The 22,550-nt window shown below is 60.3% G+C and overlaps 1 protein-coding gene across 1 annotated transcript; it reads left to right on the forward strand.

Moving 5' to 3' along the window:
• The first annotated feature begins 4,164 nt into the window (after positions 1 to 4,164).
• On the forward strand, positions 4,165 to 22,537 carry LOC113242453 (receptor-type tyrosine-protein phosphatase V-like). Its single transcript, XM_044377725.2, has 33 exons — positions 4,165 to 4,225; positions 4,582 to 4,630; positions 4,798 to 5,070; positions 5,316 to 5,585; positions 5,751 to 6,014; positions 6,868 to 7,122; positions 7,200 to 7,382; positions 7,540 to 7,815; positions 9,065 to 9,337; positions 11,284 to 11,547; positions 11,743 to 12,009; positions 12,323 to 12,604; positions 12,929 to 13,069; positions 13,340 to 13,550; positions 14,279 to 14,346; positions 15,320 to 15,446; positions 15,567 to 15,614; positions 16,350 to 16,443; positions 16,615 to 16,705; positions 16,791 to 16,867; positions 17,868 to 18,002; positions 18,750 to 18,872; positions 19,412 to 19,572; positions 19,657 to 19,792; positions 20,155 to 20,222; positions 20,385 to 20,472; positions 20,582 to 20,660; positions 20,749 to 20,825; positions 20,964 to 21,092; positions 21,231 to 21,347; positions 21,457 to 21,617; positions 21,954 to 22,089; positions 22,305 to 22,537. Exons 1-33 carry the CDS (start codon positions 4,169 to 4,171, stop codon positions 22,362 to 22,364), a joined length of 5,040 nt encoding a protein of 1,679 aa, XP_044233660.2. The 5' UTR covers positions 4,165 to 4,168; the 3' UTR covers positions 22,365 to 22,537.
• The last annotated feature ends 13 nt before the right edge of the window (positions 22,538 to 22,550 follow it).

Genomic DNA, 22,550 nt, shown 5'->3' on the forward strand with positions numbered 1-22,550 from the left:
GGTGGGGGCAACGGCATTAGGCAAGACCCTGAGGATCTCTCAGTTCCCTTTGGGTGTGTGTGGGGTTGGGGGAATAGTCACTCCTTGCCTCCTGCCCCCTCTCTCCCTTCTGCTTAGAAATGCCTGGACATCCGTGGAGGTGTGGGGCTAGAGCTCAGGAGGGGCGAGCGTACCACCCACAAGCCTCAGGTGGGACAAGCTGCCCTGCAGCCGCTCCTCCCCAGACTGGCCAGGCTGCTGGAATGGGGGAAGGCCCGGAGTTCCCTCAGAGCGACTCCTCCGCCCCCAGAACCTTCCTCATTCCTGGGGTGGAACAGCCCCAGACAGCTCGCAAACCTTCGTCTCTCCAGTCGCTGATTCGCCTTCCGGAGTTGGCGTTTAGGTTCCGGCCACCCTTGACTCCAGAGAAAGCACAGCAAGAGTTGAAAGCCAGAAAGAGCCACATGCACTGAATCTAAGCCGTGGCACGTCGGCCGTGTGACTCTGGGTCCGTTACTGAACCTCCCTGAGGCTCAGTCTCCACATCAGGCTGCTCTCTTCCCAGGCAGAGGATCCTGGCCCCCCTCTGATCCGTCAAATGGGCCTGGACCTCTGAAGTGCTCGGGAGCTGTCAGCTGGAGAAGCCAGCCCGGCGAGGGGGCCGGTGGGGGGCATCATGTCTGGCAGGAGGATCCATGTCTCCTCTCTCCCAGACCCCCTGCCTCCTGACTGCTCCCTTTCTCCGGCTAGTCTGCAGGGACAGAGCTGCCTGGGCACATGCCCCCCTCGTCTCACCAGGCCCCGGTCCCAGGCCTGCCAGCCACAACTTGCTGTCCCCAGTGTCAGAAGCCCCTTGGAGGGGCAGCTGTGTCTGGAATTCCCTGAGGTTCTTGCTCCCCAGCAGTACCTGGGGAGCAAGCCAGGCTGCTGCCAGCCACAGCGTCAAAGGCTGCCACCCTGTAAAATTCTGAAAGGGAAGATCTTAGGCATGGGGCCTGCTGCTGGGGGCCAGGACTCTGGGGTCCCGCACATTCCACATGTCTTGCTCCCCTCCCTAGCCCTCTTCATTCCTCTCTCGAGAAGCCCTAGGCTCATAGGTCCTCCCCATCGCCCCCAAATCCTGGGCCAGCCTAGGCCTGTTTCTGCCCCAGTGTGACAGGCTCCTGCTTGCCCCTGGCTGTGTGGGGGAGACAGAGACGCAGTGAGCGAGGAGCTGGAAGGCCTCATCCAGGAGAAGCAGGGAGACACTGGAAGAGAGAGCCTGGGTGAGTGGGGCAGACTATGGCTGTTAGGCGGTGTGGCAGTGATCTGGGCCGCTGGTATGAAGTCTGAAGGAAGAGGGAGACCCACCGGGCCTGCCCCAGGGGCCCTGCCTCTGTGCTGGCCATCCCGGAAGCTCATCCCCCGCCCGACCCACTTTCCCTGACACCTTTTGGGGGGAGCTGTTGGTGAAGGGGACTTTCCCATACCCCACATCCCCTGGCCGAAGGACCAGTGATTCAGGCCAGCACCTGGGGAGCCAAGGCCAGCCTGCCTGGAGATCCAGGAAAGAGTCCCATTCTTTGCCAGCTTGCTGGAACTCAGGTCCCTTGTAGGAGGACTCTAGGAAGGAAGAGAGTCCCTCCCTCTCTCCCAAGGCCAGAGCTGGTGAGACGGACATCTATTGTACAACATGGTCCTTTCTTCCAGGGACCCTGCTGTCCCTCTCTCTGCTCCGTGATGTCCTTGGACACCCTCAGACACGCACGCACACAGGCACACGCCTCACCAGTCTGCTGCCCCCAGCCCCTTGCTGCCTTTCCACAGCCTGGTCAGAGGAATCCAGGTCTACCCCCTCCCTGGTGACCTTCCCAGGCCGTGGGAGGAAGGGCGGGAGACTTGGCTGTCCGGATCCATCCTACCCCTCTCCTGCCTGGTGATTATCTTCCCCTAGTGTGGGGGATGCCCAAGGCCTGGCTTCAGGCCGTGGGAGAGGAGGGGGAGGGCCGGAAGGGAGCTGTGCGGGACAGCGGTGAGGAGAGACCGGGCTGGCTCACATCTGGGACTCAGGATGCCTGGACCTGTCTCTGGCCCTCCTCTGCCTCCCAGCTGGCTCTCTCCAGAAGGAATCAGTAAGGTGCTTTGAGACCTCAGGAGGACCCCAGGGGTTCTCTAGGGAGAGGATGTGGGTTTGTCTGTGGGAGTGGTTGCCGGGCAGAAGACACAGCCCTTGTGGTACTTTTTTTGCTGAATGGAGATGCTGGGGGCTGGGGAGAATGCGCCTTATCTGTCAGATGCTTTCTACCCCCTCTGGAGCCCCCTCTTCCATCCGCAAGGCTGCAGGGGGCCTGGCAGGTGTGGCTTCTGTGGCCAGGTGCCTCCTCTGGGACTGTCCACGGACTAGCTGTGGAGTCTCGGCTGTTCCCAACAGGCCCCTCATTTGTGGGGACTCTCAGGCAGGGTCTAAGACCCTCCCCCCTTACCTGCAACCATGTTCTTACCACAGCTCTTGTACTTCGATTCTGAGTTAGGGCGTTTCCACCCCACTTCTCCCCTGTGCTGCTGCCAACTGAGACTCTGCTAGAAAGAGCAGAGTGAGGTGCCCCCCCCCCTTGAGGTGGGATGGGGGAGGGGGCAAGGGGAGGATGATTCCCCCACCTTTTGGCCAGACCAGGACCTTCTCCTTCTGTATCAGCTTCCCCAGTTGCTCTCTGCGCCCCCCTGCTCCCCTTTGAAAGAACACATGCGTACACACACACACACACACACACACACACTCACACGCAGCCTGGAAAATCTGATGAGTCTGCAGTGCTCAGTTTCCAGGCCCCTATCCAGAGGCCGGGTGGGTGGCTCTGAGGTTTGGGGCTGGGTGGAGTGGGGGGAGGGCAGGCAGCCCCTGGCTCTGAACTGAACTAGAGGGAGGCTGAACGGGTCTCTATGCAGGCCTGTTCTCCCTTCTGGGACTGCCCCCCCCCCCCCCCCGAGCCTGGCTCCCATGAAGGGGTCTTGGTGTTCAGTTTCTATACCTGCCTGTTTTCTGCGTACTCCCCCTCCCCACTTCCTGAGTTAGCGGCTGAGTCCTGGGCTTCTTTCCCAGGGCCCAGAGCCATTTCTTCCCCTTCTGTTGCCCCCCTCCCCTCCCCACCATCAGCTGTCTTGGGGTGGGGACACACGGGTGAGCAGTTCCAGGTGAGGAACTGGCTTTAGGCTGGCGTGAAGCAGCCTTGTTTCTAGGCCAAGCCTCAGGGAAGCTCCCTGGGCCTTCAGCTGCTTGCAGCCTGGTGGGGGTTTAGGGGGGGCAGGGGGATGGGGGGACATCACTGATGTAGGTAGAGGGGGTGGGCGAAGGAAGACAGCCTCGAGATTCGAGTAGCTCCTCAGAGAGTTCCAAGCTGAGAGGATCCCAGTTTGGGGGTAAGGAGCAGGATTTGCCTTCTGGGGCTGGGCTCTTCCCCTCTCTGGAGATCAGCCTTCTCATCTGGGCACTGGGGGTATGGGAGCAGACTGGTCCCAAGGGCCAGGTGGGCTCTTCTAGATCTGTGATCGCTGTGACTCAAGGCCTTCAGAACGTGCTCCCGCGCCTCTGTCCACAAGGCCATGTGCTGCATGGAGGCCCAGAACGGGACACATTCCCAGCTAGTCCATCCACTCCACGGTGACACACACCCACGCGGTGTCACCAGGATCCCTCCCTCCCCTCTAACTGAACACAAGCAGCCTCTCTCCCACACGTTGGTAGAGTCAATAGAAGCACACTCTTCTGGGGTCAGGGACTGGAGAGCTGGCTGCCTTTGCTCTGTGTGTCCACCGGCAAGGCCATCTCTTTTCTTGGTCTTTCCAGAGGCCTCCCTAGAAAGTCAAGGGCTGGAGGAGGGGTGGAGGCATGGGAGGCAGAAGGAGAGGCGGGCTTGTCTGCAGCCTGACAGGTGCAATCCCCTTCGACCTTCTGGGCCCTGGGGTCTTGCTCCCCTCACGGAATCTTGCCAAGGCTGGGCGGGGTGAGTGCTTAGGGTCTGGGTTGGGAGGCAGCCCCTTGCTTCTTGGCTGCCTGCTGCCTGCCTTCTGCCTGGAACTCGGCCTTCCCACCCTTGCCCGCCTGCCCGTCCACCCGCCAGCCAGCCAGCCAGCCAGCCAGCGGGGCAAGGGGAGGGTTGGGGGGACTGGCTCCTCCCCTGCTGCCTCTTAACTTTCCTTTACAGACATCGGGATGAGGCCCTCAATCCTTTTTGCTGCCTTCCTCTGGCTCCGGGGTCTCTTGGCCAAGGTATGGTGGCACTGGGGGTTGGGGGGTGGGTGGGGCCCTGTCCTCCGGGGCCTGTCCAGGCTCCCACCTCTCTTTGGGGCCCCACAGCTGGTCTGCATTAGGCAGAGCAGAGGCTGCTCCTTCGCAGCCGCTGGCTCGGAGGACAGCAAGAGCAAATTGCTTCTGCCTGCCCGGGCTGCCTCCCGAGCCTTGAGTGTGCCTAGGGATGATGTCCTTTTGGCTCTATCTGGGGGAGTGCCAGACAAGAGGACAGCCTTCTCTCTGATCCTGGCCCTGTCCCCCACTGGCTTTCACAGAGGCCTAGACCCCAGAGCCCTCTGCCCATCTCCTCTCCTCTCCTCCCTTGCTTCCTACAGGGAGATGAGTGTCTCACCCTGGCAGGGAGCCTGGACGGAGACAGTGGAGGTAGGTGTCTTCAACGGGGGAGGGGGGTCTGGGAGGTAGGGAGCGCGGGTGTAGGCTCGGTTTCTCAGTGACAGACTTGGCCTCTGTTCTGGCCCTTTTTTGCCTTCCCTCCTTCTTTAGAGGAGGAAGGGCATTGGGAGACTCTGAATGCACCCCCTTTTCCCCAGGACCACCTCTGAAAGTGAACGTCAGCAGCCTGGGGAGGCCTACTAGCCTCTTTCTGAGCTGGGCAGTCCCAGGGCCAGGCAAGTTGAGCCATGCCCTCCGCCTCACCCACCTGAGTCCCCTGGGCTCTCCAGAAGGGCCGCCGCTCCAGGCCCACACCAACGCATCCAGCTTTGAGTTCCGGGACCTGGTGCCAGGAAGTCGCTACCTGCTGGAAGTGACTGCCCTGCGACCTTGCGGACAGAATGCCACTGTCACCCTCACTGCCCGCACAGGTGTGTGGTCTTCAGGTTGGGGGGGTGCCCGGAGTGTGCAGGCATTGCCCGGGGTCCGAGCAGGAGGTTGCCGTCCTGGAGGGTTGGCCAGGGACAGGGTAGCCAAGGAGGACAACTTCTCTGAGGACCATGCCTGGTACAGTGACCAGGAGACCTGGTACAAGTGACCTTCTAGAAGCACTAGAAGCACAGGGGTGATGCCCCTTTGGCCCTGACCTTGGTGCTTCTCTCTACCTCTGATACAGCCCCCTCGACAGTCTGCAACCTGCGGCTCCACAGCCCTGGGAGCCCGTCCAGCCTCAAGGCCTCGTGGGGCGCTGCCTCTGGGGAGCGGGATGGCTACCAACTTCTCCTCTACCACCTAGAATCCCAGACGTTGGTGCGTAACATCTCCATGCCACCGGGCACCCCGTCCTACAATTTTAGCAACCTCCTTCCAGGTAGCGAGTATGTTCTAGAGGTTACCACCTGGGCTGGCAACCTCCAGGCAAAGACCAGCATCCGCCAGTGGACAGGTAAGGCAGGCACTTGGCAAGGCCCAGGTGGCAGCTGGTCTGGGAGTGGTGGGGGCCGTCCGGAGCCTCACAGGCCACCCGGTCCCCACATAGCTGGTGGGTGCCAGGATCCGACTCCAGGGCTCTTTCTCAAGCCTGGCTTTGCTCTCTCCGTCCTTCTTCCAGCCCCCCTGTCTCCTCCTGAGCTGGTGCTGCGAACCCTGAGCACCAGAGCCCTGCAAGCCTCCTGGAACGGCTCTGAGGGGGCTGCCTGGCTCCACCTAGTGCTCACGGACCTCCTGGGTGGCACCAACCTGACCTCCGTAGTCAGACGTGGCGTCTCCAATCACACCTTCTTTCACCTCTCTCCGGGCACCCCCTACGAGCTGACCCTCAGTGCCGTTGCCGGGCCCCAGCAGGTGGCGGGGCCCAATGCCACCCAGTGGACCTGTGAGTGCTTGGGAGGGACGCAGCAGAGGCTCCTTGGCTCTTCTCTGGCTGAGTGGGCAGGATACAACTGGTGGAGGGGGGTGCCTTTGGAATCCTGCAGGGAAGGGGTGAGGCTTGGAGGGAGCACCCCTCCTGCTGGCCAGTGGTGGGACCCACCGGAAGAAGCGAGGGTGGTGTCATCATTATCATCACTCGAGGCCTCCACATGGCAGCCACGGGGCTGGGCCCTTGCCGAGGTTCGTCTCGTTTGGTCCTCAAACCAATGGAGTCCTGTCACCCCCAGTGTATGGTAGAGGGAGCTGAGGTGCAGAGAGAAGGGGCCCAAGGTCAAGCAGCTGGTGAGCGGCCACACCAGCCTGAGCTGGGCTGGGTGCTCATGGAGCCCGCGTGGACGTCACCACGTTTTTGCTCTGAGAAGCCCCGTCTCGCAGTGGTTAAGAGTTGAGGAACCGCTCCACGGCGTGGGTTCCGAATTTCACTGGTGCCTCTCACTGGCTGGGGGGCTCTGGACACATGACTTACCTTCTCTGTGTTTCAATTTCTGTTTCTTTAAAGGGGGATGGTGATAATAGTGCCTCCTTCGTAGCGTTGCGGGGAGTTACACAGGAGACAGTGCATGGGGATCCTTAGACCCCTGCTGCCTGTGTCACACTTGGTCCCTTGATGTGTTGTTATTTCTGTGACTGTTGTCCGTGGCCAGATCCCAGAATTCACCCAGCACGGCACATGGCGGCTGCCTGCCTCTGGACGGGACAGTCTAGTGCAAACAGAAAGAGGCTGGCATGAGGAGGGGAAGATGTTTCTCACCCACCGTTTAGGTTTTTCTGCACATATTTGCTCCTTGTCCCCATAGATCCCTCTGCCCCTCTGGACCTGGTGCTCATTCCCCTGAGCTCCGTGCTCCGGGCAAGCTGGCAGGCAGGGCCTGGGGCCCGCGACGGCTACCTGCTCAGGCTAAGCGGGCAGGTGGAGAAGAACACCACTCGGGGCCCTGGAGCGCTCAACGCCACTTTCCCAGGGCCCCTGCCCGCTGGACACTACACTCTGGAGCTGGGGGCTCTGGCTGGTCCCTATGGTGCCTGGGCGCAGGCCAGTGCCTGGCTGCACGGTGAGTCTGGGCTGGTGGGGGCACCTGCGTGGAGAAGCAGCTGGGTCCTCACTGTCCAGGAACTGCATTCTCTGCAGGTTCTGCTGCCCAGCCCAGACAAAACAATGGTACCAGGCTGCAGCTGGATGGGCTGGCGGCCACCAGGGAGCCCAGGACACAGGCACCGCTCTACACCGAGGGAGCCTCAGGCCTCCTCGGAAACATCTCCGTGCCACCTGCTACTACCCGGCTCACTACTCAGAGCCTCCCAGACCATACCAGTGAGTGCCGGCCACTGTGTCCCCTGGCCCCCGGGGTGAGGCCTTGCGTTGGGGAGGGATATCTGGGTGGGGGGGGGAGGCTCAGGAGAGCTGGGGAGGGGCTTCACAGGGTCCCAGGCACTCTACAGCCCCCTGATCAAACTGCCCCTCTCTTCAGAGCCCCAGGCACCACAGTCCCTGGAGGTCACCGGCAGGGGCAGCCCCTCTGACCTGGCCATTGGTTGGGCCCCCGTACCAGGGCAGCAGGAAGGCTACAGGGTCACCTGGCAGCAGGAGGGCAGCCAGAGGTCACTGGGCAGTCTTGTCGACTTGGGACCAGATAGCTCCAGCCTGACTCTGAGGAGTCTAGTGCCCGGCTCCTGCTACACTGTGTCCGTGTGGACCTGGGCAGGGAACCTCAGCTCCAGCGTTCTGAGGGCCCGTGCCTGCACCCGTGAGTTCCCAGGGGTGGGGGCCCAGCTTCCTTTACTGTCTGCTCTTCTGTGTGCACGATCTGGATTTGGAGGGTCACAGGCCCATCCAAGGCGGGGGAAACCTTTTGTGAATCTGTTTGCAAGCGTTTTCCACCTCCTACCATCGGGTTGGCCAGCCAGCCATCACCCACCTATGCAACAAATATTTAGTGAGTGCTTCTCATGTTTTAGGTATGGGACTAGGTGCTGAGGCTAAAAGTCATGAGCAAGACAGTCTAGAAAGGAAGACTGACAAGTACACAGAGGATATATATAGGTTTATACACACATGCACATACATAACGTATACTATTTCATATACCGTGTAATAAATGTAAATGCGTGATAGCACTATGCACGGTGTATTTCAAACCGTATGCCAACCATTCTCATAGGTTAAAACTGATGACTATCAGGAATTTTATGTGGTTCAGTCTAATCTTTTAGGACTCACAAAAGGGAAACTTGCTTAGGGAGTCAAGGAAGGCTTCCTGGAGGAGGAGGAGGAGGAGGGTGAGCTGGGAAGACTTGGGTATGAGTCAGACAGACAAGGGCTTTCTGGAGAGGCTAAGCATGCACCAAGGCCCTCAGGAGAGGCGGTGTGGGGTGAGGGGGTGAGGGAGAGGAGGAGAAAGAGGGAGAGGGAAAGAGAATGAGCTTGTGGGTTGACCAGGTAAGCTGACCAGGGCCCTAAGGGGTTAAACAGGTGGGTGCTGGGCCTTGTGGGGACCCTGTGAACCAGACATCATACCCTCAAGAAGCTGACAGTGTGGGGAGGAGGTGGGGGCGCAGACATCAAGGCAGAGACCCGTGTTTTTCAAGTGGTTTTCTTTTTTCTTTCTTTTTCTTTTTTTTAAGATTTATTTATTTATAAGAGAGAGGCGGGGAGGAGCACAGGGGGAGGGGGGAGAGAATCTCAAACAGACTTTCTGCTCAGTGTGGAACCCAACATAGGGCTGGATCTCACAACCCTGAGATCATGACCTGAGCGGAAATCAAGAGGCAGAGGCTTAACCAACTGAGCCACCCAGGTGCCCCTCAAGTGGTTTTCTCTGGAAAGAATAGTGAGTGTGCTTGGAGCCCCATGGAAGCTGGATTTGTAGGCTGGCAGTGTTTGGGGCTCTGGTAGAGACCCAGGAAAAGGGTGCAGGTAATGGGGAAGGGGAGACGGGGGAGACAATGGCAGGGGATTTGGGTCATTCCAAATCCGTTTCTTCCTTGACCTTGCAGTCCCTGGTCCTCCTGCCAACCTGACCCTGGGCCTTGCCTCCTGGCCTCCTGCCCTGACGGCCTCCTGGAGCCCCCCACCAGGGGGCAGGGACGGCTTCCAGCTGTGGCTTTACCGCTTGAGGCCCCTGACTCTGGAAAGCAAGGAGACTCTGGCTCCAGAGGCTCAGAACTTCTCCTGGGCGCAGCTGCCCCCGGGCACCGAGTTCCTGGTTCAGCTGGTGACCCTGCGGGGTCCAGATGAGAGCAGCAGCGCCAATGCTACCGGCTGGACGCGTGAGTGCTGCCCACACACCCCTTCCTTCCTTGGCACTCTTGCTGGCTGGATTCCCTGGGAACTACGTGTTCTCCTTGATGTCTTTGTCATCTGTGGGCAGGCAGCTGGGGTGACGGTGGTTGTTCCCTGACCTCTAGACACCAGAGACCTCACATCCCTAACTGGAAAGCCCCAGGGCATCCTGAAAGGTGGGCAGAACCCAGGGTTTGCTCTTGTATGGCGGCCAGGGCAGCCACTCTCAGGCTCTCGAGTGGTCAGTGTGGGGGTGGGGACAAGTGGGGACCCAGCCAGGACCCAGCCTCGAGCCTGCCCTGGGGTGGGAGTGTTTGATAGCAACAGCAGTGGCTCAAGTTCCCGGGGCCCTTTGCTCAGTGTTCTTGTGTTCTCTCATTTCCCCTTCATGATGACCAGCTTAGCTGATGGATGCTATGGCTTTGTCCATTTCACAGATGAGAAATTGAGGCACAGATAAGCCAAGTAACTTGTCCTGGGTTCCTCAGCCCTAAGTGGGGAGTTGCGATTCCATTTCCAACACTGTGATCTAGGATCTGTGCTCCTTGCCACATCCTAACCTCCAGAGGTGGGGGGAGGGTGCCGGCACTGGAAATGGTCGAGCATGGGACACGCTGTGCCTCTCCTTTACCCCTGAAGCCTCCAGAGCCACAGAGCTGGGTTTGGAAGCTCCTTCTCACACTGGCTGGGCTCCTCTTGTTTTTTCTGCTTGCCGTGTTCTTGCTGGAGCCCTTCCCCCACCTTCAGCATCATCCTTCTCCAGTGCGGTGACTCCCCCACCCCCAGCCCTGCCCCCCTGATTCCTCCCAGGGACCGTGTGACCTCAGACAGGCCCGAGAAAAAGCTGGAAAGAGCTCTGGCCTAGGAGGCAGGAGACCTGGGTGCTAGCTGTGCCTCAGTCCCCAGAGCAAACCTCGTTCCTCTCTGAGCCTCAGTTTCCCCCAGTTGCAAAGGAGGTATTGACAAGGTGACTGGGCCTTCTGTGACTCCAGGGCTTGGGTGAAGGGGTGCTGCTTGGGCGCCCCAGCCATTGCCTGACCTTGAGAACCTGCCCAGTCACATGGGGGTCTTTGAAAGCAGCTTGGGTACAGGTGAGCTTGTGCACGGCTGTTGGGGACGAGCAGTGAGCCCTGATGTCGTGCTGCTTCTGTCGGGGAGAATCTAGGGCTCATTTGACCCCCCCGAGCTGCTGCTTCCCCACTGGGAAGGATGGAGGGACACCCAAGGGAGAAGGCAGCCAGAGATTTGGTTTGCTTTCTTCTTCTTTTTATTATTATTATTATTATTATTATTATTATTATTATTATTATTTAAAGATTTTATTTATTTGAGAGAGAGAGAGCAAGCGCACGAGTAGGGGGGAGAGGGAGAAGCAGACTCCCTGCTGAGCAGGGAGCCTGACTCTGGGCTCGATCTCAGGACCCTGGGATCATGACCCTAGCCGAAAGCAGATGCTTCACCGACCGAGCCCCCCGGGCGCCCTTGGTGTGCATTCTCCTGCATTCATTTCCCAGGCCTGCCGGCACAAAGCACCCAGGCCGGAGGCTTCAGTCGCAGAAATGTATTGTCTCACAGCTCTGGAGGCAAGAAGTCTGAGTTCAAAGTGTGGGCAAGATTGGTTTCTTCTGAGGCCTTGAGGGAAGGATCGGTCCCAGACCTCTCTCCTTGGCTTGCAGATGGCCGTCTTCTCCCTGTGTCTTCCCATGCTCTCCCCTCTGCGCGTGGGTGCGTCCAGATTTCCTCTTCTTACGAGGACATGGGTCATGTTGGATGAGGGTTCTGCCCTCGTGACCACATTTTACTTAATGACCTCTTTGAAGACCTTTTCCCCCCAAACAGTCATAGTCTGAGGTCTTGGGGGTTGGGACCTCAGCATGAAGGCCCATAACACCTTTCTTCTCCTCAACCTTCCCATATCTTGCTCTCCCCACAGCCCCCCTCGCCCCCCCTCTGGTAAATGTGATCACTGAAGGTCCCACCCAGCTCCGGGCATCCTGGGTCCATGCTCCCGGGGCGCAAGACGGCTACCAGGTGACTCTGTACCAGGCAGGTGCCCAGGCAGGCACCAGCCCCGTGGGAGCTCAGGTGGACAGCACCAGCTTCTCCGCTCTGACCCCGGGCACTCAGTACGAGGTGGAGGTTATCTCGAAAGCTGGGCCCCTGCACTCGGCAGCAGCCAACGCCTCCGGCTGGACCTGTGAGTGGGGGCTGGAGAGGTGGGCAGGGCTGCCTCTGAGACCCCCAGGTTCTTTGCTCAGTAGTACCTTCGCCCCCGCGTTCGCTCCTTTTCCCAAACTCCACACCCGAGGGCCCCGCCTGGGGTCGGCGCATCTGTGGCCTCGTGCGCTGGGCCCTCGGCAGCCCGGCTCACCTGCTCCCCTTCCCTCCACAGCCCCGCTCACGCCCAATGAGCTGTTGGTGTCGATGCAGGCGGGCAGTGCCGTCATCAGCCTGGCCTGGGCCGGTGGCCCCCTGGGCCACGGGGTGTGCCATGCCCAACTCTCAGAGACTGGGCACCTCTCCTGGGAGCAGCCCCTGCGGCTCGGCCAGGCCCGCCTCGTTCTGCGGGACCTCACACCCGGACGCAATCTCTCCCTGTCAGTGCTGTGCCGGGCGGGGCCGCTGCGGGCTTCCACTCACCCCGTGGTGCTGCCTGTTGGTATGTTGGTGTCTGCTGGGGGACAGGGAAGGGGCCCTGAGTGGCAGGGTCTGGTCCAGGTTGTAGCACTGCCCGTCCCGCTCCTCCCATGTGGGTGCTTACCCACCCCTGCCCCGGGGATATGCTTGCTAGGCTTCTCCAGACGGGCAGTGATGTCCAAAGGAGAAGTTGTTTCTCACGTGGCCGGGGCCCCTTTCTGTGGACATAAATGCCCCGTCCCTTTACATCTGCTGGTTTGAGAGCTGCTGACCCAGACGCCAGCCTCCTGGGGTGTACCGACGCCCGCACGACACAGACGCTTCGATTCCCGCAGAGCCTGGCCCTGTGGAGGATGTGCGGTGTCAGCCCGAGGCCACGCGCCTGGCCCTGAGCTGGATGGTGCCCTCGGGGGACGTGGACGTCTGTCTGGTGGCGGCAGAGCAGCTGGCAGCAGGAGGGAGTGCTCACCTCGTCTTCCAGGCCAACACCTCGGGGGACTCTCTCCTCTTGCCCAGCCTGGTGCCTGCCACTTCCTATCGCCTCAGCCTCGCCGTGCTGGGCAGGAACGGTCTGTGGAGTCGGGGGGTCACCCTGGTGTGCGCCACTTCCGCGGAGGGTAAGCACCTCCCGGCCTGGGGAGCCCCTCTGCTCCCTTAGCCCCCCTCCAGCATTGCCCACGGGGTTCTCACTGCCTGGCTCTCACCGCCGGGGACTCTCCCTGTTCCCCAGCCCCCAAGACTTTCTTTGGCCCTGATCCATGTACCTTATGCTATCGAGCCTCCTTGGCCTGGGCGGGTGGGTTCCCAGCTCTTACTTAGTTGTACCCAACAGGCCCTAGCTGCCAGGCGTTGTAAGAGGTGCTGGGGATGTGACCGCACTGTCCTTGCCCTTGGCCCCTGGCACCCAGTTAGGACCTCACTCTTGCCCTCACCATCCCCAGGCTGGCACCCCCCGGACTTAGCAGCAGCCCCCGAGCTGGAGCCAGAGGCGGGGATGGGGGTGATGATCACACGGGGTATGTTTGGCAAGGACGATGGGCAGATCCAGTGGTACGGCATCATTGCTACTACCAACATGTCACGTGAGTCCTGGGCCTGGAGGGGACGGGGAGACCCTGGCTACTGCCCAGCATGGGATGGGCGAGGGGGCTCCAGACACTGGACTGGTAAGATGCAATGTCTGAGGCTGGCATGAGCGCTGGGGCAGGGAGGGAGACCAGAACATTCTTGAAGATAAGGCTGATGTTGTGCTGTGTGTGGTGGGAATATGCTAGAGAAATGGGGTAGCTGCAGGGAGAGTGGCTTCAGCCCCACTGCTGACTCTGCTCTGCCCCTTTCCTGTTCCTCTGCAGTGGTTCGGCCTCCCCAGGAAGCCATCAACCACACGTGGTACGACCACTACTATGGAGGACGTGACTCCTACCTGGCCATCCTGCTTCCCAACCCCTTCTACCCGGGGCCCTGGGCTGTGCCGAGATCCTGGATGGTGCCTATGGGTACAGAGGACTGTGGCCAGACCCAGGAGATATGTAACGGGCAACTCAAGCCGGGTTCCCAGTATAGGTGAGGGCTAAGACTGACGGGAGGGGGGGCCCTGGTGAGTTTCACTTGCGGGTTGTTTGTACATTCTCTCCACAAAAGATCCGGACTGACTTGCAAAGAGAAAGCATTTGCTGGTCCATAAGGGTCCATAGAGTTATTTGACTGGGCTTCCTGGTAGGGGAGGCAAAAAAGAGAACACCCATCTGTTACATGGTTCTTTTTTTTTTTTTTTTTTTTTTTTTTCAGAAAAAAAGTGTGGGGGGGAATGGATTGTTTCAGCTTGCCAAGGCTATAGTAGGTACCTATTTCTGGGGCTTCTTGCTGTCAGAACAGGGTGGGGAAGATGGAAGAGAAGTTGGGGTGGCTTGTTCTAAAGTTACAGATAGCATAACGCATAGCGTCTTAGCAGGTGAGAGGGGCTCTCACTATTGGAGCGTCTCTTGCTCATGACTCAGTTTCTTTTTTTTTTCTTTTTTTAAAGATTTTATTTATTTATTTACAGAGAGAGAGACAGCAAATGAGACAGGGAACATGAGCTGGGAGAGTGGGAGAGGAGGAAGCAGGCTCCCAGTTGAGCAGGGAGCCTGATGTGGGGCTCCATCCCAGAACCCCAGGGGTGGGACCACGCCCTGAGCTGAAGGCAAACGCTTAACGACTGAGCCACCCAGGCACCCCATGACTCAGTTTCTTGGAAAGGGCTTTGCCCTCTTTGCCCCTTCCCAACAGAGGGTCCTGTTTCTCTGCCCCAGGTTCAGTGTTGTGGCTTTTACCAGATACAGCCCTCCTGAGACCATTATCTCCTTCTCGGCCTTCTCAGGTAGGGTGGGCACTGGGCTAGGGTTCCAGCTGGGCCCTGGGGGAGGGGAAGAGTGCTGGGACCCTCCCCCCTTCTGAGTCTTATCCCCAACCAGCAGCAGGAGGGATTGAGCTTAGACTCCAGGGAGAGCACGTCCTGCCCAGCAGAGCTGGGAGACCCAGAGCCAGTGATAGAGGGGCTCCCGGCACCAGACGTGGTGGCCTGGGTGGTGGGTGGGCTGAGGCGGGTGTCGGAGAGTCAGAGGCATTAGTGAAATGGTGTGTCACTCCCCACGATCACACTACCTGCCTGCACTACCCTTCTCTGTGCTGCGGCTCCCAGACCATCGGGGTTCTAGAACAGTCCAACAGTCTAGAACTGTCCAATAGAAACGTAAAGCAAGTCCCAAGTGTGAGCGGTAGATGTCACTCAATATTCCTCAGTAGCTATAGGAGACAGGTAAAAATAAACCGGTGAAACTAATTTTAGTAACCTTTTATTTAAACGAAGATATTAAAAATATTATCATATCCACATGGGATCAATTTAAAAATTATTAATGAGACATTTTACATTCTTTTTTATTACTACGTCTTTGAAATCCTGTGTATTTATGGTGAATCTGAATTTGCAGCAGCCGTATTTCAAGCACTCAGTAGCTCCCTGTGGCTAATAGCTACCATATCCGTATTGGGCAGTGCAGTTCTAGAAGGTCCTCCCCCTCTTCTTTTCTTTGAGGGTGTCAGGGAGGGGAGTAGAGTCCCTGGGGGCATTCTCGGGAGCCAGGGGCACGGAAAGCTGGCTGGGCCCTCTGGGTTCCCAGGCAGGTGGTCCTGCTGGCAGCCATCTCTGGCCCTGGGTTGGAATTTGGGACTTTGGAGGTGGGTTGTCACCGTGCCCTCCACCCAGAGGGTTTCAAGTCCAGGACAGGTTGGTGTGTCCTCCACAGGGGGACAAGGGCTCCTCTAGTCCACCCTTCCTTTGCCCTTCCTAGAGCCCCGGGCCAGCATCCCCAGGGCAGCCATGCCCCTCCCCGCAGCGGCGGGCATCATGGGGGGCTGTGTCCTCACCGTCTGTGCCGTGCTGGGTCTGCTGTGCTGGAGGAGGGTGAAGGGGCAGAGGTGAGTGCGAGGCCAGGCCGGGGCCAGCGTGGCTAGGGGAGGAGTGGCATCTTCCCCAAGAGGCTCCCCATGCCCCTGCCCCCTTGGGCTCGCTCCCACGTGCCCCTTCATCCTTTGCAGGGCAGAGAAGAATCGGTTTTCCCAAGAGCTGACAGCTTTTAACCTGCGGTGAGGACACCTTCCCGGCTTCCCTCGCGGCGTGCTGGGCCGTGTGGGCCTGCCTTGTGCGGGCCACGGCGGCCGTGCCCCCAGTCTCCCTGGCAGCCCGGCCCTCTGGGACTGTGTCCCTCCCCGGTCACCTCACACCTCTGTCACACTTTCACAACCCTGTCCGACCCCAGAGCTCTCTGGCTCCTCTCTGCCCATTCAGCCGCCGCCTCCCCGTCCAAATTCACCTTCTCCGGGGCTGCCCTTATCCCCGACAAACCACTTGGATGATATGGGGCCGAATATCTTTCCTTCCTTCTCTCGGGCTGTTAGATCTGTCACTCTATGCTCTGTCCCTCCTGTGCTCCCTCACACTGACTTCACCTTGAACCCACGTCAGGGAGCATCGGCTGTGCACAGAAGCCATCCTCAGCCCCAGTGACGGGTCTGAAAGCCTCGCGGGCACCTTCACGAGTCGTGCCTGACTGCCCTGCCCCCCTCCCACCGTCCCCTTGTCTGTCTGTCTGCACTGGGGGCCGGCAGCCCCGCCGTGCATGAGCAGTGCTCAGAATGCAGGCCAGCCGGCTCTGGGGGTGGGGTCGGGTGTAGGGGCGTGGGGCCCAGGTCTGTCTGTCCTCGTGCTCCCCGGGGGACCAGGTGGAGCTGCCGGGACTGAGGTCCGCCGCTCTGTGCCCACGACCCACTGAGCTCAGGGCGGGGCTCTGCCGTGGGCCTACCCCCGCCCTCTCCCACCAGGCGGACCCACCGGCCCATCCCGATTCAGAGCTTCCGGCAGAGCTATGAGGCCAAGAGTGCACACGCACACCAGGCTTTCTTTCAGGAGTTCGAGGTGAGGCCTCTACCGCCCTCGGGCTCAGAGCAGAGAGGACCTGGGGCCTCTAGGTCGGGCTGGCCCCGCCCTGCCGTCTGGGGCGGGAGCTCCCAGCGGTGCACACCCACCCGCATCCCTCTCCTGGGCCCGGTCTGCTTCAGCAGCTGGCACCTGCTCCCCAATCTGCAGGAGCTGAAGGAGGTGGGCAAGGAGCAGCCCAGGCTGGAGGCGGAGCACCCGGCCAATGCCGCCAAGAACCGATACCCGCACGTGCTACCCTGTGAGCACTGGGGGCAGGGCGGCGGGCGTGGGCAGGGGGGCTGCGTGTCCACCGGGCGCCGGACGCTCAGTTGTTCTCTCTGCAGATGACCACTCCCGGGTCAGGCTGACCCCGCTGGACGGAGAGCCCCACTCCGACTACATCAATGCCAACTTCATCCCAGTAAGGGCCTCCTGCGGGGCAGTCTGGGGGGGGTGTCTGCTTGGGAGACGGGCCCCTTTGCAGGACATGCTGTCCTACCCTAGCTCTAGCACTTGTCCCTGAAGATCACCAGCTTGTGTTCCTCTAGGTCAGTCCAGCAGGTATTTGTTGAGGGCCTACTGTGTGCCAGGCACTGTGCTCGGCCTGCAGGAGGCAGAGTTAGCTACCTGTATTCTCACCTTCGAATGAGCACACCGAGTGTGCATGTGTGTGTGTGTGCGCGTGCACATGCATGCATTGCATGAGTGTGTCACATCTATTGCTCAGTGTGACAAGTGTCATATTAAGGGAACAAACATGGTACTCAGAGCTCATGGAGAAAGGAGAAATTAAGTCTACCTCAGGAATCAAGAAAGGCTTCCTGGAGGAGGGGACGTGTACTTGCTTGAAGAATGAGTAGAGTTTTGATAAGAGAAGAAAGAGGGGAAGGGCATTCTGGCTGGCAAGAACAGCCAGAGAACAGCTGGGTGGGAGCGCACAGGCGGTGTGTGGGGCTGCGGTTGCCCGGTGCTGGCAGATGAGACAGGAAAGGAAGATTGGGTCTGGATGAAGGAGAGGCTTGATTGTTAAGCTAAGGGCTTTGGATTTTACTTGGAGGGCAATGGGGAGCCATGGAAGAATTTTGAGCATGGAAGAAACATGGAGTTTGGGTTGAGAGAGGGGTTGGTGGAGAGGCTGGACTGGGGACACTACTTCTGGCATGGGAGGACCTTGCTATTTTCATGTAGGTTTTTCTGGCTCCTTCAAGGTCACCCTGGGGCGGTGGTGGTGGTGTCTCTGAAGCTGCCCCTCCTGATTTGAATTCTTGGTGCACACGGTGTGTTCATGTGTTTGCACACATGTAGGCACGGTATTCTCACTCCTGGAGATCATGCGTGCGACATTCACTGCTGTGTGCTTGGTGGGGTCTGGGGGCCAAGGGGTCTCCCGAGTAACACGTTCCTGTCTTCCATCCTCACAGGGCTACAGCCACCCACAGGAATTTATTGCCACCCAGGGGCCTCTCAAGAAAACTCTGGAGGACTTCTGGCGGCTTGTGTGGGAGCAGCAAGTTCACATCATTGTCATGCTGACTGTGGGCATGGAGAATGGAAGGGTGAGCATGCCCTGCAGTTTCCCAGAATGGCCACAAGGTGGCACACGTTCTCCTTACAGGAACGGCCCCCTTGCTGTCTTAGTCTTAGGTCTGGGAAGGTGGGTCAGGCAGGAGGGAGGCCAGTCAGGCCAGGAGGTTGGTGGGGGTCCCCAGGGCCACACAGAAGGGGGAGACGGGAAGAAGGACTAGGTACTTAAGCTCCCAGGTTGACTCCGTTTCCTCTGACCTCAGCTGTTCCTCAGTGTCTCTGCTTGCTCTTGCTCTAGGCAGAGGGGCAAAAGTGTTAGGAGAAAGAATGGGGTATAGATGCCCAGGGTGGGCATGAAAGATAAGGCATTCTGCATCCTTTCTTTCAACAAGCCTGGTGGATGTCTCCTCCGTGCGTTGCTCAATGCAGGGCCCTGGGACAGAGAGAACACCTGCTGGGTTTTTCCTCCAGCTGACACAGTGAGGCAAGGCCAGGCAGCCCTAAATAAAGCCACCTGGTTTTGCAGAGGAGCCCAGCAGCTGCCCTGAAGTCCTAAGGATCGTATGAGAGGTGTGGGGGTGATGGTGCCGGAGGCCAGCCAGAGGAGAGAGGCTTCTGGACGAGGTAGCCATGGAGCTGGGTTGGTACAGAGAGCAGAATTTCAGCAGGGTAGCAGAGACCAGAAAGATGGGTGGGAAGGTTGTCTGGATAAACCAGGGGGTGGCAGTGATGGGGCTGGGCGCACAGCCACCCCCTCTGCTCTGACCCTCTGACCCTAGGTGCTGTGTGAGCATTACTGGCCATCAGACCCTACCCCCGTCACCCATGGTCACGTCACGGTCCACCTGCTGGCCGAGGAGCCTGAGGATGAGTGGACCAAGCGGGAATTCCAGCTGCAGCACGTGCGTGCCCCAGGGCACAGGGTGGGCGGGCACTGGAGCGAGGCTCTGAGAAGGTTGACTCACCTCTAGGTCCCCTGGCTGCGTCCTTCTGAAAATTGCAAGCACTCAGCTGCCATCCAGGGAAGTTGGTTAAGGAGGGGATAGGGAGGCACAGGGAAGTTAAAGTTTTCTCCAAAGCTGCACAGTGTGTCAAAGGTCGAGCACGGTGAAGCCATGGTTTCTGCCCTGCCCTGCCCTCAGCTCAGGACTTCCTGCCTCAGCCCACACCCCACGTGCCCATCTGCCTTGCCAGGCTGAGACAAGGGCAGACCGAGGCAGGAAAGCCAGGGACCGGCATCACCCCTCTGCCTGGGCACCCCCGAGAGGCTGGAGAAGGAAGGGGGCAAGAGAAGCATCAGGTCTGAGGGGAAGGCATAGCCGCCACCCTGCGGAGGGGGCAGGCCTCAGCCACCCTGCCCTGGGGATCTGGAGGAGAAAGCTGAGGGCTGAGCAGAGGGACACCAGGGTCAGGTCCCTGCTCCCGTCCCGCCCCTTGTCAGGTGGCCCAGCCGCAGCGGCGGAGGGTGAAACAGCTGCAGTTCACCACCTGGCCTGACCACAGCATCCCCGAGGCTCCCGGCTCCCTGCTCGCCTTCGTGGAGCTGGTACGGGAGCAGGCGAGGGCCACCCAGGGCGCCGGCCCCGTCCTGGTGCACTGCAGGTGAGCGCAGGGGGGCCGGGGAGGGGGGCCGTCTCGGGCCGTGGCCGCCCCTCCTCCCGCTCAGCCCCGGGGCTGTCCCCACAGCGCGGGGGTGGGCCGCACGGGCACCTTCGTGGCCCTGTCGCGGCTGCTGCAGCAGCTGGAGGAGGAGCAGGCGGTGGATGTGTTCAACGCCGTGTACGCGCTGCGGCTGTACCGGCCCCTCATGATCCAGACCCCGGTGAGGCCTCCGCAGGCGGGGCGCGGCTGCCAGGCACCTGAAGGGGTGGGCGGGAGGTGGGTGGCCGTGGGGTCACAGGGTCCGCAGGGGCCAGGAAAGGGACATCTCAGGGGCACACACAGGGGACCTGGGGCGGGGGAGGGGCTCGGACATGTCCCCCTCCTATCTGGGCTTCTGTCTCCCTTTCTGTCAAAGGAGAGGTGGGACAGGCCCCTGCCAGCTTTGACACGTGCGGTGGCATGGGCAAGGTTCCCAAAAGGCCCGCCCTCCTCACCCCATCCCTGCCTTGCTGGTTGGAGCCTGCAAAATCTCCCTGCTGGGCCATACTCCCTTAGCCGACTGACCCCTCCTCCTCCTGCCAGAGCCAATACATCTTCCTGCACAGCTGCCTCCTGAACAAGATTCTGGAAGGGCCCTCTGACACTTTTGAGTGAGTCACAGCTCCCCTGGGGCCCTTGTGGGGTGGGGGCGCAGGTTCCCTGTGCCCTCCCACCAACAGGCCCCTGATCCTGTCCATGGGCAGAGCTGAGAAGACTAGAAGCGGGAGCTGGGGGACCCCGAGTGCCTTCTCCCCTCTCCGCCCCTCCCCCAGGTCCCAGCCCATCTCCGTGACGAACTTTGCACAGGCCTGCGCCAGGAGGGCGGCCAATGCCAACGCTGGCTTCTTGAAGGAGTACAAGGTGTGTTTCAGACCGGGGAGTGGCCACTGGGGGTGCTGTCCCTGCCCAACCAGCACTTCTGTGGGCTCTGTCCCGCTGAGCCTCCTAAGGTCCATCTTCACCCCCCCAGCTGCTGCTCCAGGCCATCAAGGACGTGACTGACTCTTCAGCGCCCCCTCCTGGCTATGAGAAGGACAGCATGGTCTCCTGTGAGTGCCCGTGGTCGAGGCGGTGGGCCCCGACACCTGGCCTGGGTGAAGGGCTTCTGGCAGCCTCACCCTCCCCATCTTCCCTCAGACGACTATTCTCAAGTGCAGTTTTCTCCGATGGAGGACAGCCCCCCTAATGAGATGCTCGAAGCCTGGCTCTTCCCGGTGAGATGATGCCCTATTACTTGCCCTCTCTGATCATTTGTGCTTCTTAGGCTGGAGCTGGTCTTTCTGGGGGCCGTAGAGCTCAGATGGGCAGGGGGCACCCACAGTCCCTGGGAGCCAATGACGTGTGCTCTGCAGGGTGGGCCTTCTGGCCATGACCACGTTGTGCTGACTGGCCCCGCAGGGCCTGAGGAGCTCTGGGAGCTGGTGTGGGAGCACGAGGCCCAGGTGCTGGTCTCCCTGTGCCCGCCTGACACCTGGGAGAAGGTGAGGGGCGGCAGAGAGACGGAGGGGGGGAAGCCTCAGGTGTTGGGGCCGGGCTGGGGGTGCTTGTGGTATGGCCTGTGACCAGGGTGTGGGTGGAGAGTTTGGGAAGCCGCCTGAGCAGCCCTGACTTGGTCCCAGTCACAGGAGTTCTGGCCAACGGAGACGCGGCCTGTTGTCACAAGCATGGTGACAGTGCACTGGATGGCCGAGAGCAGCACAGCAGGCTGGCCCTGTACCCTCCTGAGGGTCACACACGTAGGTGTCGGGGCCGCAGGGTGCGGGGCAGTGGGCTGTGGGGAGAAGTGTCCTGTGCTGGGTTCCCTCTGCTCCTCCTGGGCACCGGTGCCGATGGCTTTGCCCCCAGGGGAAGAGCAGGAAGGAAAGGCAGGTGCAGAGACTGCTATTCCCGTGCTGGGAGCCAGGGCACGAGCTCCCGGCCACCACCCTGCTACCCTTCTTGGCTGCCGTGGGCCGGTGCTGCTCTCGGGACAAGACGAAGCCAGGCACACTGCTCAGCCATTCCAGGTGCTGCTGGACAAAGAAAGGGCTGGGGGGAGGGGTGCCCGGACCCCCTCACGGCCTCTGTGGCAGGCCGTCACATCTCACCAAGCCCTGCTGGGGTCATGGGTCCAAAGGACACAGTCTCCCAGTGCTCGCATCTCCTTGCTCTGCCCTGGTATCTCTGGGGAATTTACCCCCTCCTGCCTCGGGCCCCAGGGGGCAGGCCCCAGCAGGTGCCCGGTGTCCCTTCCCATTCCCCAGGCCAGGGTTGGGTTTCCCCATATACCTGGATACCCCAGCCTTCTCTGCCCCTCTGCCCCCCCAACCCTGGTACCCCATCCAACTGGAGGTCAATTGCAGCAGGGGTGTGGCCCAGCTGGGCACCTTCCTGGCCATGGACCAGCTGCTGCAGCAGGCAGGGGCCGAGTGCACCGTGGACATCTTTAACGTGGCCTTGCAGCAGTCACAGGCCTGTGGCCTCATGACCCCAACGCTGGTGAGAGGCCACCAGGGCTCCATTGTGGGAAGAGGCGAGGGGGCAGGGAAGGTTCTAGGAGCCACCACTAGGCGGCACTCTTTGGGCAGCCACTAGGTGGTGCTGGGGACCACGATGCTGCCAGATGGACCGCTGAGGGTGGGGAGATACCAGAGAGCCTTTCCGCGGCAGATGTGGGCAGGCAGGGTGAAGCTCCCTCCCGCGTCTGCCCCCAGGAGCAGTATATATACCTCTACACCTGTCTGAACAGCGCGCTCGCGGATGGGCTGCCTTGAGTCGGCACTGGTCACCGTGCCTGTGCAGGAGCAGAAGCCGTGGGCCCGGCTGGGCAGTGACAATCAGCCTCAGCAAGGCCGCTGGGGCCTGGCTTCCCTGGGAGGGCAGCCTGCACACTGGGCCCTGTGTTGTGAAGCGGCAGAATTGAGGAATAAAGAATGTGGTCAAGCCTGAGACTGAGTGTG

The sequence above is a fragment of the Ursus arctos genome, unplaced genomic scaffold (genome assembly GCF_023065955.2).
Source record: "Ursus arctos isolate Adak ecotype North America unplaced genomic scaffold, UrsArc2.0 scaffold_2, whole genome shotgun sequence".
Lineage (NCBI taxonomy): Eukaryota > Metazoa > Chordata > Mammalia > Carnivora > Ursidae > Ursus > Ursus arctos.

Coding starts and splice junctions, on each gene's coding strand:
- LOC113242453 (XM_044377725.2), top strand. CDS start 4,169: ATGAGGCCCTCAATCCTTTTTGCTGCCTTCCTCTGGCTCCGGGGTCTC. Junction 7,123..7,199: donor GGCCAGTGCCTGGCTGCACG/GTGAGTCTGGGC, acceptor CATTCTCTGCAG/GTTCTGCTGCCCAGCCCAGA. Junction 7,816..9,064: donor GAGGGCCCGTGCCTGCACCC/GTGAGTTCCCAG, acceptor TTGACCTTGCAG/TCCCTGGTCCTCCTGCCAAC.